The sequence below is a fragment of the Nerophis lumbriciformis genome, linkage group LG01 (genome assembly GCF_033978685.3).
Source record: "Nerophis lumbriciformis linkage group LG01, RoL_Nlum_v2.1, whole genome shotgun sequence".
Taxonomy (NCBI): Eukaryota; Metazoa; Chordata; class Actinopteri; order Syngnathiformes; family Syngnathidae; genus Nerophis; species Nerophis lumbriciformis.
In genome coordinates, this window is record NC_084548.2 from 72,619,326 (window position 1) to 72,635,105 (window position 15,780).

The 15,780-nt window shown below is 39.5% G+C and overlaps 1 protein-coding gene across 2 annotated transcripts in view; it reads right to left on the reverse strand.

Annotated features, from left to right (window-relative positions):
* LOC133572659 (uncharacterized) overlaps window positions 1-15,780 on the reverse strand; it is a 23,762-nt gene continuing 7,982 nt past the window's right edge. For both annotated transcript variants that reach the window (XM_061925530.1, XM_061925521.1), the window contains 3 exons: window positions 11,507-11,613; window positions 456-628; window positions 1-390 (listed from right to left, as the gene is read on the reverse strand). In XM_061925530.1, the coding sequence (XP_061781514.1) occupies window positions 112-390; window positions 456-628; window positions 11,507-11,613 (559 nt within the window). In that variant the 3' untranslated portion in view covers window positions 1-111. The remainder of the gene's footprint in view (window positions 391-455; window positions 629-11,506; window positions 11,614-15,780) is intronic.

Genomic DNA, 15,780 nt, shown 5'->3' on the forward strand with positions numbered 1-15,780 from the left:
TTTCATACCCCTTTTTAATGAGGTGATGTTGCCATTTTTATTGTTACAAACGTGTCCAGTTCTTACAGAAAAAGTCCTGTGCTAAATATCTTTTGTGTCAATAAGAGCGAGTCAGAATTTGGGCCAAGGCCACAGCAGAGGAGTGTTCCTGAGGTAGTTCTGGAAGGCCGGGTCAGACCCCCACTTCTTCATGGCCTGCTTCTCCAGGATGGGAATACCGCTGACGTGTCTCAGCAGGAACCAGACGAAGACGGGCGAGGCCACGCTCAGGTACTGGGGACCCCGCATGACCGAGGAGGCCGAGAGCCACAGACCGCACCACTGCAGGATCTCCCCGAAGTAGTTGGGGTGTCTGCTGTAAGCCCACAGTCCGCTCTGGATGAACCGACCCTGCGGGCCACAGAACCCTCGGGTGAGGTGACCTCTAATTATCACTAGGTGCTGCGTGTGCTTACCACGTTATCCGGGTCGCGCTTGAAGACCCACTTCTGCTGGTCGGCGATGGCCTCAGTAGCAAAGCCCAGACCCCATAGGGTCCAGCCTATGTAGTCCTTAGGTCCTAGTGGGGCGTCGCGCTTCTCACTGTTTAGCATGAGGGTGGGCAGCAGCGTCATGAACACCCACAGGGCTGACCACATGAACATGGAAGCATCATGTAGACTTCATTCCAGACAAAAAGTACAGTGAAACATTCAAAAAACATATTTTAGCACTGGTAATTGTTGTTTTTTTGCAGGCGATCTGTTCCAGGGTCAAACTCTGGCCGTTATTAAAGCTATAAGTGTACCTACTCAGTGGCCTAGTGGTTAGAGTGTCCACTCTGAGATCGGTAGGTTGTGAGTTCAAACCCCGGTCGAGTCATACCAAAGACTATAAAATTGGGAGCCATTACCTCCCTGCTTGGCACTCAGCATCAAGGGTTGGAATTGGGGGTTAAATCACCAAAAATGATTCCCAGGCGCGGCACCGCTGCTCCCCTCACCTCCCAGGGGGTGAACAAGGGCATGGGTCAAATGCAGAGGACACATTTCACCACACCTAGTGTGTGACAATCATTGGTACTTGAACTTTAACAGAAATAACACTTCTGTGACTTTTGCAAATATTATAGCCAGAGAAATTATTGAAAAAACTAATAAATTATATTAGAACATGTTCTCTTTTGAACTTTAAAACCTCTAAAGGCCTTAGTGGCCACATGCGTGGACAGCACCTTTTAGCTCTTATTTCCAAAATTGTGTACACTACTGAATTTGGGTCTTATGGCTGCTTATGTGGACACTTATACTGCCATCTGGTGGTGTCAGAAGAGTATAACATACCAAAAAAAGTGTAATATTAAGAATTAGCATGTCATTAAACATTAAGTCATACTTGACAACCTTGAGACCTCCGATTTCGGGAGGTGGGGGGGCGTGGTCGGGGATGGGGCGGGGGCGTGGTTAAGATATATATATATAAGAAATACTTGACTTTCAGTGAATTCTAGCAATATATATATATATATATAAATTTTATTACATATATATATTTTTTTTTTTTTATTACATATATATATATATATAAAATAAATACTTGAATTTCAGTGTTCATTTATTTACACACACATAACACTCATCTACTCATTGCTGCGTTAAGGGTTGAATTGTCCATCCTTGTTCTATTCTCTGTCACTATTTCAGAACACAAACATAAGAAAACGGGAGCTCTAATTTGGGAGTCTGAATTAGGATCAGAAGTTCCTACATAAACATTGCGCACTCACGTCGCCTTTTTGTATTGATTACTGCAGCTGTGCACTGGATTCATTCACAAATACAACTCACAAACACTTTAGAGTTAGGCTCCACCATCAGAATGTGTACTTAAACTTATAAAGATCACATGGATATTATTCAGTGAGTTGATTCACCAAAACTAACCTGTTATACAGGAGGAAAAAGCACACAGGACGTTTCAATTGTTCACAGACTGGTTGCGCTCATCAGAACGACAAGACACTTCCGGTCTGCAGGTGATAGCATTCAATTGGGAAGAAACGCCCTACTGCCCCCTACTGACCAATGTGAATACGTTAATGAAACTGCCTAACAATAAACCCACATAAGAAACCAAGAACTCGCCCTCGATCATTAGCTGTTTATATTATGGGAAAGCGGACGTGTGAACAGGCTGTCAACACGTCACTCAGGTCCGCCACGCCCCCTCCAGCTCCGCCTGAATTTCGGGAGAAAATTTGTCCCGGGAGGTTTTCGGGAGAGGCGCTGAATTTCGGGAGTCTCCCGGAAAATCCGGGAGGGTTGGCAAGTATGCATTAAGTACACGTTTGTGTACTTATGGACTAAGTACATCATATCAAAAGATGATTCTTAGTTTTTATTCTAATTAGGGTCCAATAAGCCCAAATAGCAAAGAGAGAAAAAAAAAAAAAGCATGTCAACAAACAGCTTGGGCCTTAAGAGGTTAATTAATGGCCAGGGGTGCATGGAAAAACATTAGCTCCTTAAACCACATGGTCATATATGAACAGTGAAACCTCTATTTGCAAACTTTCAGATGGCGTCAAATATGCCTCCGTGTACAAAAGCTTCATTCATTTTGTGTCCTGCCTGCAGACAAAAAGCAGGGCGCAACATTTCGGGGGAGGCGGCATCACTACTCAACGCTTTTCAGTTGTTTTTTTGTCTGAAAAGTTTTGTCCATTTTGCTAACTCTGAGTCCCAAAACGACAACACCATTGTAATCAATGTGGAGTTAAAGTGTGTGAGGAGCACATTAATGGCGCTTACAAGACTGCAAGTATCAACGCAGCAAGTTTTAATTGTGATGAGACTGGCCTTTTCTGGGAAAAAAAGATGCCCCCCAATCCCTCTGTCTGCTCCTCCTTTGCCCATGTTCATGTAAGTGGATTTGACTTTTTTAAATGTTTATTATTGCAGCACTGTGGTTGTTAAAGTTGAGGTTTTGTGTGATTTCTGATCGTTTGTGAGGGCACCAAAGGGTCTTCCGTGTGTGCGCGCGTACCGGACAGTTCAGCATGTCGTCGTTGTTTTGCCTTTTTTATTAAATAGTCGATTTATCGCCTCCTTGTACTCTATAGCAGTCGTCCCCAACCGATACCGATTCGCACAAGAAATTTAAAAAAAAAAACAAATTATTATTTTTTTTTTATTATTATTAAATCAACATAAAAAACACAAGATACACTTACAATTAGTGCACCAACCCAAAATATCTCCCTCCCCTATTTACTCTCATTCACACAAAAGGATTGTTTCTTTCTGTTATTAATATTCTGGTAGGTTCCTACATTATATATCAATACAGTCTGCAGGGATACAGTCCGTAAACACACATGATTGTATTTTTTTATGACAAAAAAAATAAAATACCATTCCCCCCCGGAGAATGGTATTTAGCAATGCGTTTTTAGCATTCAATCAGACATTATTGTGAGGGTTTGTATTAGTGTTCCTAAAAATAGATATACTGGCCCTTAGACCATACTTGCCAACCTTGAGACCTCCGATTTCGGGAGGTGGGGGTTGGGGGCGTGGTTAAGAGGGGAGGAGTATATTGACAGCTAGAATTCACCAAGTCAAGTATTTCATACATATTATATATATATATATATATATATATCTCTACATCCTGAAAATATGCAAACAAAACTGTGTTTAGATAATTGATACTTCAAACTTGCATAAATAAATATTAAGGAATATAACATAACTTGGCTTCTGAGAGTTTCAAAATGTAATTAAAGCTGCAAGCAGCATTGGTCGGGCCCGCGTATTTGGCAGGTGCTAGTCCTAAGTGTCCCAAAACTTTTGTCTACTTTTAGTCTGAAGTGTCCCAAGACTTTTGTCTAGTGTACCTACCTTGTCTGCATTATGTGGGCACGTTGGTGCTTCCTGCTTTTAAGCAGCCATCTTAAACAAACAGCAGCGCAGCGGGTCTTTGAAGGGTCATAAAATCAAAACCGGAGCAGTTAGAAAAAAAGCGTTTCTGTCATTGTAATCACAAGGGTTCAATCTCTCTCCTGTGTTAGTTTGAAGGCGAAACGACAAACGCGCTCAGAGGAGATAGATTTTGAAGAAAGGTGACCGGTTTTTACAAAAATGTTGTTTTAAAGGGGGAATAGCAAACTTCCTGTTGATTTTTGCTGGGGGTTGTCAATTTATGAAATGTAGGTCTAAGTGAGACCTACATAGAGGTTTTTGTTTCATGTCTCTCCGACCTTCCCAGTGGGAGTTACAGGCAGTTTTGTCATTTTTCTTCTTCCGAGGAGCAGTTTTTTCTGCGTTGTAGCGCAATTTTGAGATTTGGGGTTAGGTTTTTTTATTAGATCGCAATTTTTGCCAGTCCTGATGTGTGTGTTCAGTTCGGTGAGTTTTGAAGCATGTTAAGGGGGTCAAATTACAGCTCAAAATCAAAACCGGAGCAGTTAGAAAAAAAGCGTTTCTGTCATTGTAATCACAAGGGTTCAATCTCTCTCCTGTGTTAGTTTGAAGGCGAAACGACAAACGCGCTCAGAGGAGTTCGTTTTTGAAGGAAGGTGACCGGTTTTTACAAAAAAATTTGTTTTGAAGGGGGAATAGCAAACTTCCTGTTGATTTTTGCTGGGGGTTGTCAATTTATGAAATGTAGGTCTAAGTGAGACCTACATAGAGGTTTTTGTTTCATGTCTCTCCGACCTTCCCAGTGGGAGTTACAGGCAGTTTTGTCATTTTTCTTCTTCCGAGGAGCAATTTTTTCTGCGTTTTAGCGCAATTTTGAGATTTGGGGTTAGGTTTTTTTATTAGATCGCAATTTTTGCCAGTCCTGATGTGTGTGTTCAGTTCGGTGAGTTTTGAAGCATGTTAAGGGGGTCAAATTACAGCTCAAAATCAAAACCGGAGCAGTTAGAAAAAAAGCGTTTCTGTCATTGTAATCACAAGGGTTCAATATCTCTCCTGTGTTAGTTTGAAGGCGAAACGACAAACGCGCTCAGAGGAGTTCGTTTTTGAAGGAAGGTGACCGGTTTTTACAAAAAAATTTGTTTTGAAGGGGGAATAGCAAACTTCCTGTTGATTTTTGCTGGGAGTTGTCAATTTATGAAATGTAGGTCTAAGTGAGACCTACATAGAGGTTTTTGTTTCATGTCTCTCCGACCTTCCCAGTGGGAGTTACAGGCAGTTTTGTCATTTTTTTCTTCCGAGGAGCAGTTTTTTCTCTGTTTTATTCAAAAATTGCGGTAGCACGCAATTTTGAGAGTTGGGGTTAGGTTTTTTTATTAGATCACAATTTTTGCCAGTCCTGATGTGTGCGTTCAGTTTGGTGAGTTTTGAAGCATGTTAAGGGGGTATTACAGCTCAAAGAGGCAAAAGTGACTGTTTTTAGTACTTTTTTTGTCTTGAAGGGGGAATTGCCAACTTCCTGTTGATTTTTGCCCGAGAATATACAATTATAAAATGTAGGTGTAAGTCAGACCTACATAGGGGTTTTTGTTACATGTCTCTCTGACCTTCCTAGTGGGAGTTACAGGCAGCTTAGTTTTTTTGTCTTCCTAGGGGGCGCTAGAGCGCAATTTTGAGTTTTGGGGTTAGGTTTTTTTATTAGATCACAATTTTTGCCAGTCCTGATGTGTGCATTCAGTTTGGTGAGTTTTGAAGCATGTTAAGGGGGTCAAATTACAACTCAAAGAGGCAAAAGTGACTGTTTTTATTACTTTTTTGTCTTAGAGGGGGAATTGCCAACTTCCTGTTGATTTTTGCCCGAGAATATACAATTATAAAATGTAGGTGTAAGTCAGACCTACATAGGGGTTTTTGTTACATGTCTCTCTGACCTTCCTAGTGGGAGTTACAGGCAGCTTAGTTTTTTTGTCTTCCTAGGGGGCGCTAGAGCGCAATTTTGAGTTTTGGGGTTAGGTTTTTTTATTAGATCACAATTTTTGCCAGTCCTGATGTGTGCATTCAGTTTGGTGAGTTTTGAAGCATGTTAAGGGGGTCAAATTACAACTCAAAGAGGCAAAAGTGACTGTTTTTATTACTTTTTTGTCTTAGAGGGGGAATTGCCAACTTCCTGTTGATTTTTGCCCGAGAATATACAATTATAAAATGTAGGTGTAAGTCAGACCTACATAGGGGTTTTTGTTTCATGTCTCTCCGACCTTCCTAGTGGGAGTTACAGGTAGCTTAGGTTTTTTGTCTTCCTAGGGGGCGCTAGAGCGCAATTTTGAGTTTTGGGGTTAGGTTTTTTTATTAGATCACTATTTTTGCCAGTCCTGATGTGTGCGTTCAGTTTGGTGAGTTTTGAAGCGTGTTAAGGGGGTCAAATTACAACTCAAAGAGGCAAAAGTGACTGTTTTTATTACTTTTTTGTCTTAAAGGGGGAATTGCCAACTTCCTGTTGATTTTTGCCCGAGAATATACAATTATAAAATGTAGGTGTAAGTCAGACCTACATAGAGGTTTTTGTTTAATGTCTCTCCGACCTTCCTAGTGGGAGTTACAGGTAGCTTAGTTTTTTTGTCTTCCTAGGGGGCGCTAGAGCGCAATTTTGAGTTTTGGGGTTAGGTTTTTTTATTAGATCACAATTTTTGCCAGTCCTGATGTGTGCGTTCAGTTTGGTGAGTTTTGAAGCATGTTAAGGGGGTATTACAGCTCAAAAAGGCAAAAGTGACTGTTTTTAGTACTTTTTTTGTCTTGAAGGGGGAATTGCCAACTTCCTGTTGATTTTTGCCCGAGAATATACAATTATAAAATGTAGGTGTAAGTCAGACCTACATAGGGGTTTTTGTTTCATGTCTCTCCGACCTTCCTAGTGGGAGTTACAGGCAGCTTAGTTTTTTTTGTCTTCCTAGGGGGCGCTAGAGCGCAGTTTTGGGGTTAGGTTTTTTTATTAGATCACAATTTTTGCCAGTCCTGATGTGTGCGTTCAGTTTGGTGAGTTTTGAAGCATGTTAAGGGGGTCAAATTACAACTCAAAGAGGCAAAAGTGACTGTTTTTATTACTTTTTTGTCTTAAAGGGGGAATTGCCAACTTCCTGTTGATTTTTGCCTGAGAATATACAATTATAAAATGTAGGTGTAAGTCAGACCTACATAGGGGTTTTTGTTTCATGTCTCTCCGACCTTCCTAGTGGGAGTTACAGGTAGCTTAGTTTTTTTGTCTTCCTAGGGGGCGCTAGAGCGCAATTTTGAGTTTTGGGCTTAGGTTTTTTTATTAGATCACAATTTTTGCCAGTCCTGATGTGTGCGTTCAGTTTGGTGAGTTTTGAAGCATGTTAAGGGGGTATTACAGCTCAAAGAGGCAAAAGTGACTGTTTTTAGTACTTTTTTTGTCTTGAAGGGGGAATTGCCAACTTCCTGTTGATTTTTGCCCGAGAATATACAATTATAAAATGTAGGTGTAAGTCAGACCTACATAGGGGTTTTTGTTTAATGTCTCTCCGACCTTCCTAGTGGGAGTTACAGGTAGCTTAGTTTTTTTTGTCTTACTAGGGGGCGCTAGAGCGCAATTTTGAGTTTTGGGGTTAGGTTTTTTTAATAGATCACTATTTTTGCCAGTCCTGATGTGTGCGTTCAGTTTGGTGAGTTTTGAAGCATGTTAAGGGGGTCAAATTACAACTCAAAGAGGCAAAAGTGACTGTTTTTATTACTTTTTTGTCTTAAAGGGGGAATTCCCAACTTCCTGTTGATTTTTGCCCGAGAATATACAATTATAAAATGTAGGTGTAAGTCAGACCTACATAGGGGTTTTTGTTTAATGTCTCTCCGACCTTCCTAGTGGGAGTTACAGGCAGCTTAGTTTTTTTGTCTTACTAGGGGGCGCTAGAGCGCAATTTTGAGTTTTGGGGTTCGTTTTTTTTATTAAAAGGCAATTTTCGCAGGTCCTGATGTGTGGGTCAAATATGGTGAGTTTTGAAGCATGTTAAGTGGGTCAAATTACAGCTCAAAGAGGCGGCGGAAGAAAAAAGAAAGAAGAATAATAAAACCTTACAAATACAATAGGTCCTTATGTCCCATTGCATAAGTCCTTATACAATGGGCCATGCGGGCCCTAATGAATAAAATGCTAAAGTTGTTGATAAACAAGCAATTATTTTAATAATTAAATATGGTCATTTTAAATGAATTATTATGATAATTTAAAATCAATTATTTCAAATATGTTTATTTTAATGTATAATACTATGGCTGGATGTAATAAGGAGTCACGAAAAAAATACAAATAAAAATACAATTAATTTGGATGTTTTTAGCAAAATATAGTAAACAAATTTATTTTTTTAAATTAATAAATATATTTATTTTTAGGTAAAATAAACATAATAATACAATTTATCTCTAGTCTGGATGATTTAGTTCTTGTCACCCTGTTGTCCTGTTGTGACTGTTTTTAGTACTTTTTTTGTCTTGAAGGGGGAATTGCCAACTTCCTGTTGATTTTTGCCCGAGAATATACAATTATAAAATGTAGGTGTAAGTCAGACCTACATAGGGGTTTTTGTTTCATGTCTCTCCGACCTTCCTAGTGGGAGTTACAGGCAGCTTAGTTTTTTTGTCTTCCTAGGGGGCGCTAGAGCGCAATTTTGAGTTTTGGGGTTAGGTTTTTTTATTAGATCACTATTTTTGCCAGTCCTGATGTGTGCGTTCAGTTTGGTGAGTTTTGAAGCGTGTTAAGGGGGTATTACAGCTCAAAGAGGCAAAAGTGACTGTTTTTAGTACTTTTTTTGTCTTGAAGGGGGAATTGCCAACTTCCTGTTGATTTTTGCCCGAGAATATACAATTATAAAATGTAGGTGTAAGTCAGACCTACATAGGGGTTTTTGTTTCATGTCTCTCCGACCTTCCTAGTGGGAGTTACAGGCAGCTTAGTTTTTTTGTCTTCCTAGGGGGCGCTAGAGCGCAATTTTGAGTTTTGGGGTTAGGTTTTTTTATTAGATCACAATTTTTGCCAGTCCTGATGTGTGCGTTCAGTTTGGTGAGTTTTGAAGCATGTTAAGGGGGTATTACAGCTCAAAGAGGCAAAAGTGACTGTTTTTAGTACTTTTTTTGTCTTGAAGGGGGAATTGCCAACTTCCTGTTGATTTTTGCCTGAGAATATACAATTATAAAATGTAGGTGTAAGTCAGACCTACATAGGGGTTTTTGTTTCATGTCTCTTGACCTTCCTAGTGGGAGTTACAGACAGCTTAGTTTTTTTGTCTTCCTAGGGGGCGCTAGAGCGCAATTTTGAGTTTTGGGGTTAGGTTTTTTTATTAGATCACACTTTTTGCCAGTCCTGATGTGTGTGTTCAGTTTGGTGAGTTTTGAAGCATGTTAAGGGGGTATTACAGCTCAAAGAGGCAAAAGTGACTGTTTTTAGTACTTTTTTTGTCTTGAAGGGGGAATTGCCAACTTCCTGTTGATTTTTGCCCGAGAATATACAATTATAAAATGTAGGTGTAAGTCAGACCTACATAGGGGTTTTTGTTTCATGTCTCTCCGACCTTCCTAGTGGGAGTTACAGGCAGCTTAGTTTTTTTTGTCTTCCTAGGGGGCGCTAGAGCGCAATTTTGAGTTTTGGGGTTAGATTTTTTTATTAGATCACAATTTTTGCCAGTCCTGATGTGTGCGTTCAGTTTGGTGAGTTTTGAAGCATGTTAAGGGGGTATTACAGCTCAAAAAGGCAAAAGTGACTGTTTTTAGTACTTTTTTTGTCTTGAAGGGGGAATTGCCAACTTCCTGTTGATTTTTGCCCGAGAATATACAATTATAAAATGTAGGTGTAAGTCAGACCTACATAGGGGTTTTTGTTTCATGTCTCTCCGACCTTCCTAGTGGGAGTTACAGGCAGCTTAGTTTTTTTGTCTTCCTAGGGGGCGCTAGAACGAAATTTTTAGTTTTGGGGTTAGGTTTTTTATTAGATCACAATTTTTGCCAGTCCTGATGTGTGTGTTCGGTTTGGTGAGTTTTGAAGCATGTTAAGGGGGTCAAATTACAACTCAAAGAGGCAAAAGTGACTGTTTTTATTACTTTTTTGTCTTAAAGGGGGAATTGCCAACTTCCTGTTGATTTTTGCCCGAGAATATACAATTATAAAATGTAGGTGTAAGTCAGACCTACATAGGGGTTTTTGTTTCATGTCTCTCCGACCTTCCTAGTGGGAGTTACAGGCAGCTTAGTTTTTTTTGTCTTCCTAGGGGGCGCTAGAGCGCAATTTTGAGTTTTGGGGTTAGGTTTTTTTATTAGATCACTATTTTTGCCAGTCCTGATGTGTGCGTTCAGTTTGGTGAGTTTTGAAGCATGTTAAGGGGGTATTACAGCTCAAAGAGGCAAAAGTGACTGTTTTTAGTACTTGTTTTGTCTTGAAGGGGGAATTGCCAACTTCCTGTTGATTTTTGCCCGAGAATATACAATTATAAAATGTAGGTGTAAGTCAGACCTACATAGGGGTTTTTGTTTCATGTCTCTCCGACCTTCCTAGTGGGAGTTACAGGCAGCTTAGTTTTTTTTGTCTTCCTAGGGGGCGCTAGAGCGCAATTTTGAGTTTTGGGGTTCGTTTTTTTTTATTAAAAGGCAATTTTCGCAGGTCCTGATGTGTGGGTCAAATATGGTGAGTTTTGAAGCATGTTAAGTGGGTCAAATTACAGCTCAAAGAGGCGGCGGAAGAAAAAAGAAAGAATAATAATAAAACCTTACAAATACAATAGGTCCTTATGTCCCATTGCATAAGTCCTTATACAATGGGCCATGCGGGCCCTAATGAATAAAATGCTAAAGTTGTTGATAAACAAGCAATTATTTTAATAATTAAATATGGTCATTTTAAATGAATTATTATGATAATTTAAAATCAATTATTTCAAATATGTTTATTTTAATGTATAATACTATGGCTAGATGTAATAAGGAGTCACGAAAAAATACAAATAAAAATACAATTCATTTTGATGTTTTTAGCAAAATATAGTAAAAATGTTTTTTTTTTTAAATTAATAAATATTTTTATTTTTAGGTAAAATAAACATAATAATACAATTTATCTCTAGTCTGGATGATTTAGTTCTTGTCACCCTGTTGTCCTCCCGTCATGACAAAAGGCTGTCCTCACTCAGGTCCGCATGGAGCTGGAGGGGGCGTGGCTTCCAGCTCCGGCTGTAAATCGGGAGATTTTCGGGAGAATATTTGTCCCGGGAGTTTTTCGGCAGAGGCGCTGAATTTCGAGAGTCTCCCGGAAAATTCGGGAGGGTTGGCAAGTATGCCTTAGACACATTTTTTTGCTCTAAATTTGGCCCTCAATTCAGGAGGTCGCCTACAGCCACAGTTTTTGCTCACTGCGCCATGCTATTTAGAGATTTGCTTTTGCAGACTATGCACGCCCTTGGAGACTCACCTGTTCATTTCAGCCTTTACTAAACTGTACGAACTCAGGTGTGTGTTTTGGATTGTTGAACGTAGCACATTTTGTTTTCCTTTCCTGTGCAAACAAGCTACGCATCCCACAATGCACTGTGTCTGTAGGTAGCGTGCAGTACCTTGAATAGTCCAGTACACGAGGAAGGTCCCCGGGCTGTCTCTGACATTGTCAAACCTTCGATCGTGGCCGTCCTTCAAGATGCGCGTGAAGAGGAATGTGCCCAGCCTGCGGGGAGAGAAGGTTTATTAACCAGCAGTCCCATTAACCCACCACATTACTCATTAACCACGCTTTAGGCCTTCCACATTCCACTGACCTCCTTTCTCCAAGTGGTGGCGTCACCTAAACCATACCGTTAAATATCACCACGTTGGTCACATTTGCACAGAAACGTCGCAGTTTCGGTTGTGCGGTTGGCTTACAAGTGTTCTGCTAAAATCATAATAAATCCCATAACTACAATAAGGACAAACTGTACAATAATCCTGTGATTTTTTTGCCATAAAATGTTTAATCCCCAGATAAACATGTTTGCTTGCTAAACACGGTTAAATATGAAGGTTACGATAATTGCATTTTTATAAAACCCTATGATCATTTTATCAAAAAACCGAATATTGTTTCAATGCTAGCTAAGAACTTTTAATACGATACCTGACTTATCGTGGTTTAACAATAAAAAACATACCGTTTCAATGCTAGCTAACAACTTTTAATACGGTACCTGACTTATCGTAGTTTTACGATAAAAAACATACCGTTTCAATGCTAACTAGCAATCTGTGGTTTTGTACTAGACTCATGAATGCTAAAATAAAGTACATCGATAAATACGATAAGCATACTTGCCAACCTTGAGACCTCCGATTTCGGGAGGTGGGGGGTTGGGGGCGTGGTTAAGATATATATATATATATGAGATACTTAACTTTCAGTGAATTCTAGCTATATATATATATATATATACAGGGAATAAGCGGTAGAAAATGGATGGATGGATGGATATATATATATATATATATATATATGTAATAAAATATATATATATATATATATTTTATTACATATATATATATGTATATATATATATATATAAAGAAATACTTGAATTTCAGTGTTCATTTATTTACACATATACACACACAACACTCATCTACTCATTGTTGAGTTAAGGGTTGAATTGTCCATCCTTGGTCTATTCTCTGTCACTATTTCAGAACACACACATTATACAAATATACATTATAAAATCAATAAGAAAACGGGAGCTCTAATTTGGGAGTCTGAATTAGGATCAGAAGTTCCTATATAAACATTGCGCACTCACGTCGCCTTTTTGTATTGATTACTGCAGCTGTGCACTGGATTCATTCACAAATACAAACTACAACTCACAAACACTTTAGAGTTAGGCTCCACCATCAGAATGTGTACTTAAACGTATAAAGATCACATGGATATTATTCAGTGAGTTGATTCACCAAAACTAACCTGTTATACAGGAGGAAAAAGCACACAGGACGTTTCAATTGTTCACAGACTGGTCGCTCTCATCAGGATGACAAGACACTTCCGGTCTGCAGGTGATAGCATTCAATTGGAAAGAAACGCCCTACTGACCAATGTGAATACTGATAAATGTGGAATGACAGCTCCAAAAAAGAATTCAAACCACAAAATAAAATAAATAAATCAACACAAAAATGTGACACATTATGGGTGGGTCACATTTGCATGTACAGTAGATGGCAGTATTGTCCTGTTTAAAAGTGTCACAACATTGCTGTTTACGGCAATGTTGTGAACAGGCTGTCAACACGTCACTCAGGTCCGCATGGAGCTGGAGGGGGCGTGGCCTCCAGCTCCGCCTGAATTTCGGGAGCTTTTCGGGAGAAAATTTGTCCCGGGAGGTTTTCGGGAGAGGCGCTGAATTTCGGGAGTCTCCCGGAAAATCCGGGAGGGTTGGCAAGTATGACGATAAGTTACATTTTCAAATGCTACGATAACTGATATTTTTATTACGGTTTAACGCTAAACCGTATGTCGTTCCAAAGCCAGCTAACAACTTTTGGTTTTGTACTGGACTCATGAACGCTAAAACACAGTACATCGGTAAATACGGCAGTTACATTTTCAAATGCTACGATAACTGATATTTTTATTACGGTTTAACGCTAAACCGTATACTGTTTCAATGCTAGCTAACAACTTGTGGTTTTGTACTGGACTCTTGAACGCTAAAACACAGTACATCGGTAAATACGATAGTTACATTTGGAGATGCTACAATAACTGATGTTTTATCATTAAAAAACCGAATACCCTTTCAAAGCCAGCTAACAACTTTTGGTACGATAACTGACATTTGATCATGGTTTAACCATAAACCACATACCGTTTCAAATGCTAGCTAACAATTTGTCGTTTTGTGCTGGACTCATGAACACTAAAACACAGTACATCGGTAAATACGATAGTTACATTTTCAAATGCTACGACAACTGTCTGATATCGCATCACCGTTGATAGACCGTGTACTGTTTCACCACTAGCTAAGAACCTTTGATTGCACACCGGACTCTTAGATGCTAAAAATCGAAATAAAGGTAAATACGATAATTCCGATGAATACATTTTGAACGGTTAGCGTCCGAAATGTTTAATTTTATTTAATCGATTACCTGCGAGCAGTTTCATCTCGAGTTTACCACTTTCGATTTCGCCCTCACTCTAAAGACGCTAAACACAGTATCGCGGTAAATACGATAATTATATTTTGAAACGGTACGATAACCATTGATGTCTAATCGATAAACGTATGACTGTTTCATCGTTAGTAAGCAACTTTCGGACTAGCGTTTGCTAAAAAGCAATAAATACGAAAATTCTCAATGTTACAATTTTAAAATGATACGTGACCCTCTGAAATGTTTACGTTTCATCTTTAGCTAACGACTTGTGATTGCGCGCCAGAACAGGTCCTTCTCTAAATCCAATAACTACATTTCTAAACGTACGACAGATTAATCTTAAAGACCGTAGCGGCAAATATGCAATCTTTATACACTGTTCTAACTAACTCCCCCTCTCTCAGTCCTCCAGCAAGGATCCAAGACGGTACCTGAGTCCGATAATTACATTTCTAAACGTACGATAGATTTATCTTAAAGACCGTAGCGGCAAATATGCGATCTTTATACACTGTTCTAACTCCCCGTCCTTAAGGGAGGGTCCAAAACGGTACCTGAGTCCGATAATTAAATTTCTAAACGTACGATAGATTTATCTTAAAGACCGTCACAGCAAATATGCGATCTTTATACACTGTTCTAACTCCCCGTCCTTAAGGGAGGGTCCAAAACGGTACATGAGTCCGACAATTACATTTCTAAACGTACGATATATTTATCTTAAAGACCGTCACGGAAAATATGCGATCCTTATACACTGTTCTAACTCCCCGTTCTTAAGGGAGGGTCCAAAACGGTACCTGAGTCCGATAATTACATTTCTAAACATACGATAGATTTATCTTAAAGACCGTCACGGCAAATATGCGATCTTTATACACTGTTCTAACTCCCCGTCCTTAAGGGAGGGTCCAAGACGGTACCTGAGTCCGATAATTACATTTCTAAACGTACGATAGATTTATCTTAAAGACCGTAGCGGCAAATATGCGATCTTTATACACTGTTCTAACTCCCCGTCCTTAAGGGAGGGTCCAAAACGGTACCTGAGTCCGATAATTACATTTCTAAACGTACGATAGATTTATCTTAAAGACCGTCACGGCAAATATGCGATCTTTATACACTGTTCTAACTCCCCGTCCTTAAGGGAGGGTCCAAGACGGTACCTGAGTCCGAATAATTACATTTCTAAACGTACGACAAGATTTATCTTAAAGACCGTTGCGGCAAATATGTGATCTTTATACACTATTCTAAGTCCCCCTCTCTCAGTCCTCGAGGGAGGGTCCAAGAAGGTACCTGAGTCCGATAATTACATTTCTAAACGTACGATAGATTTATCTTAAAAACCGTCACGGCAAATATGCGATCTTTATACACTATTCTAACTCCCCCTCTCTCAGTCCTCGAGGGAGGGTCCAAGACGGTACCTGAGTCCGATAATTACATTTCTTAACGTACGATAAATTTATCTTAAAGACCGTAGCGGCAAATATGCAATCTTTATACACTGTTCTAACTAACTCTCCCTCTTTCAGTCCTCCAGCGAGGATCCAAGACGGTACCTGAGTCCGATAATTACATTTCTAAACGTACGATAGATTTATCTTAAAGACCGTAGCGGCAAATATGCCATCTTTATACACTGTTCTAACTCCCTGTCCTTAAGGGAGGGTCCAAAACGGTACCTGAGTCCGAT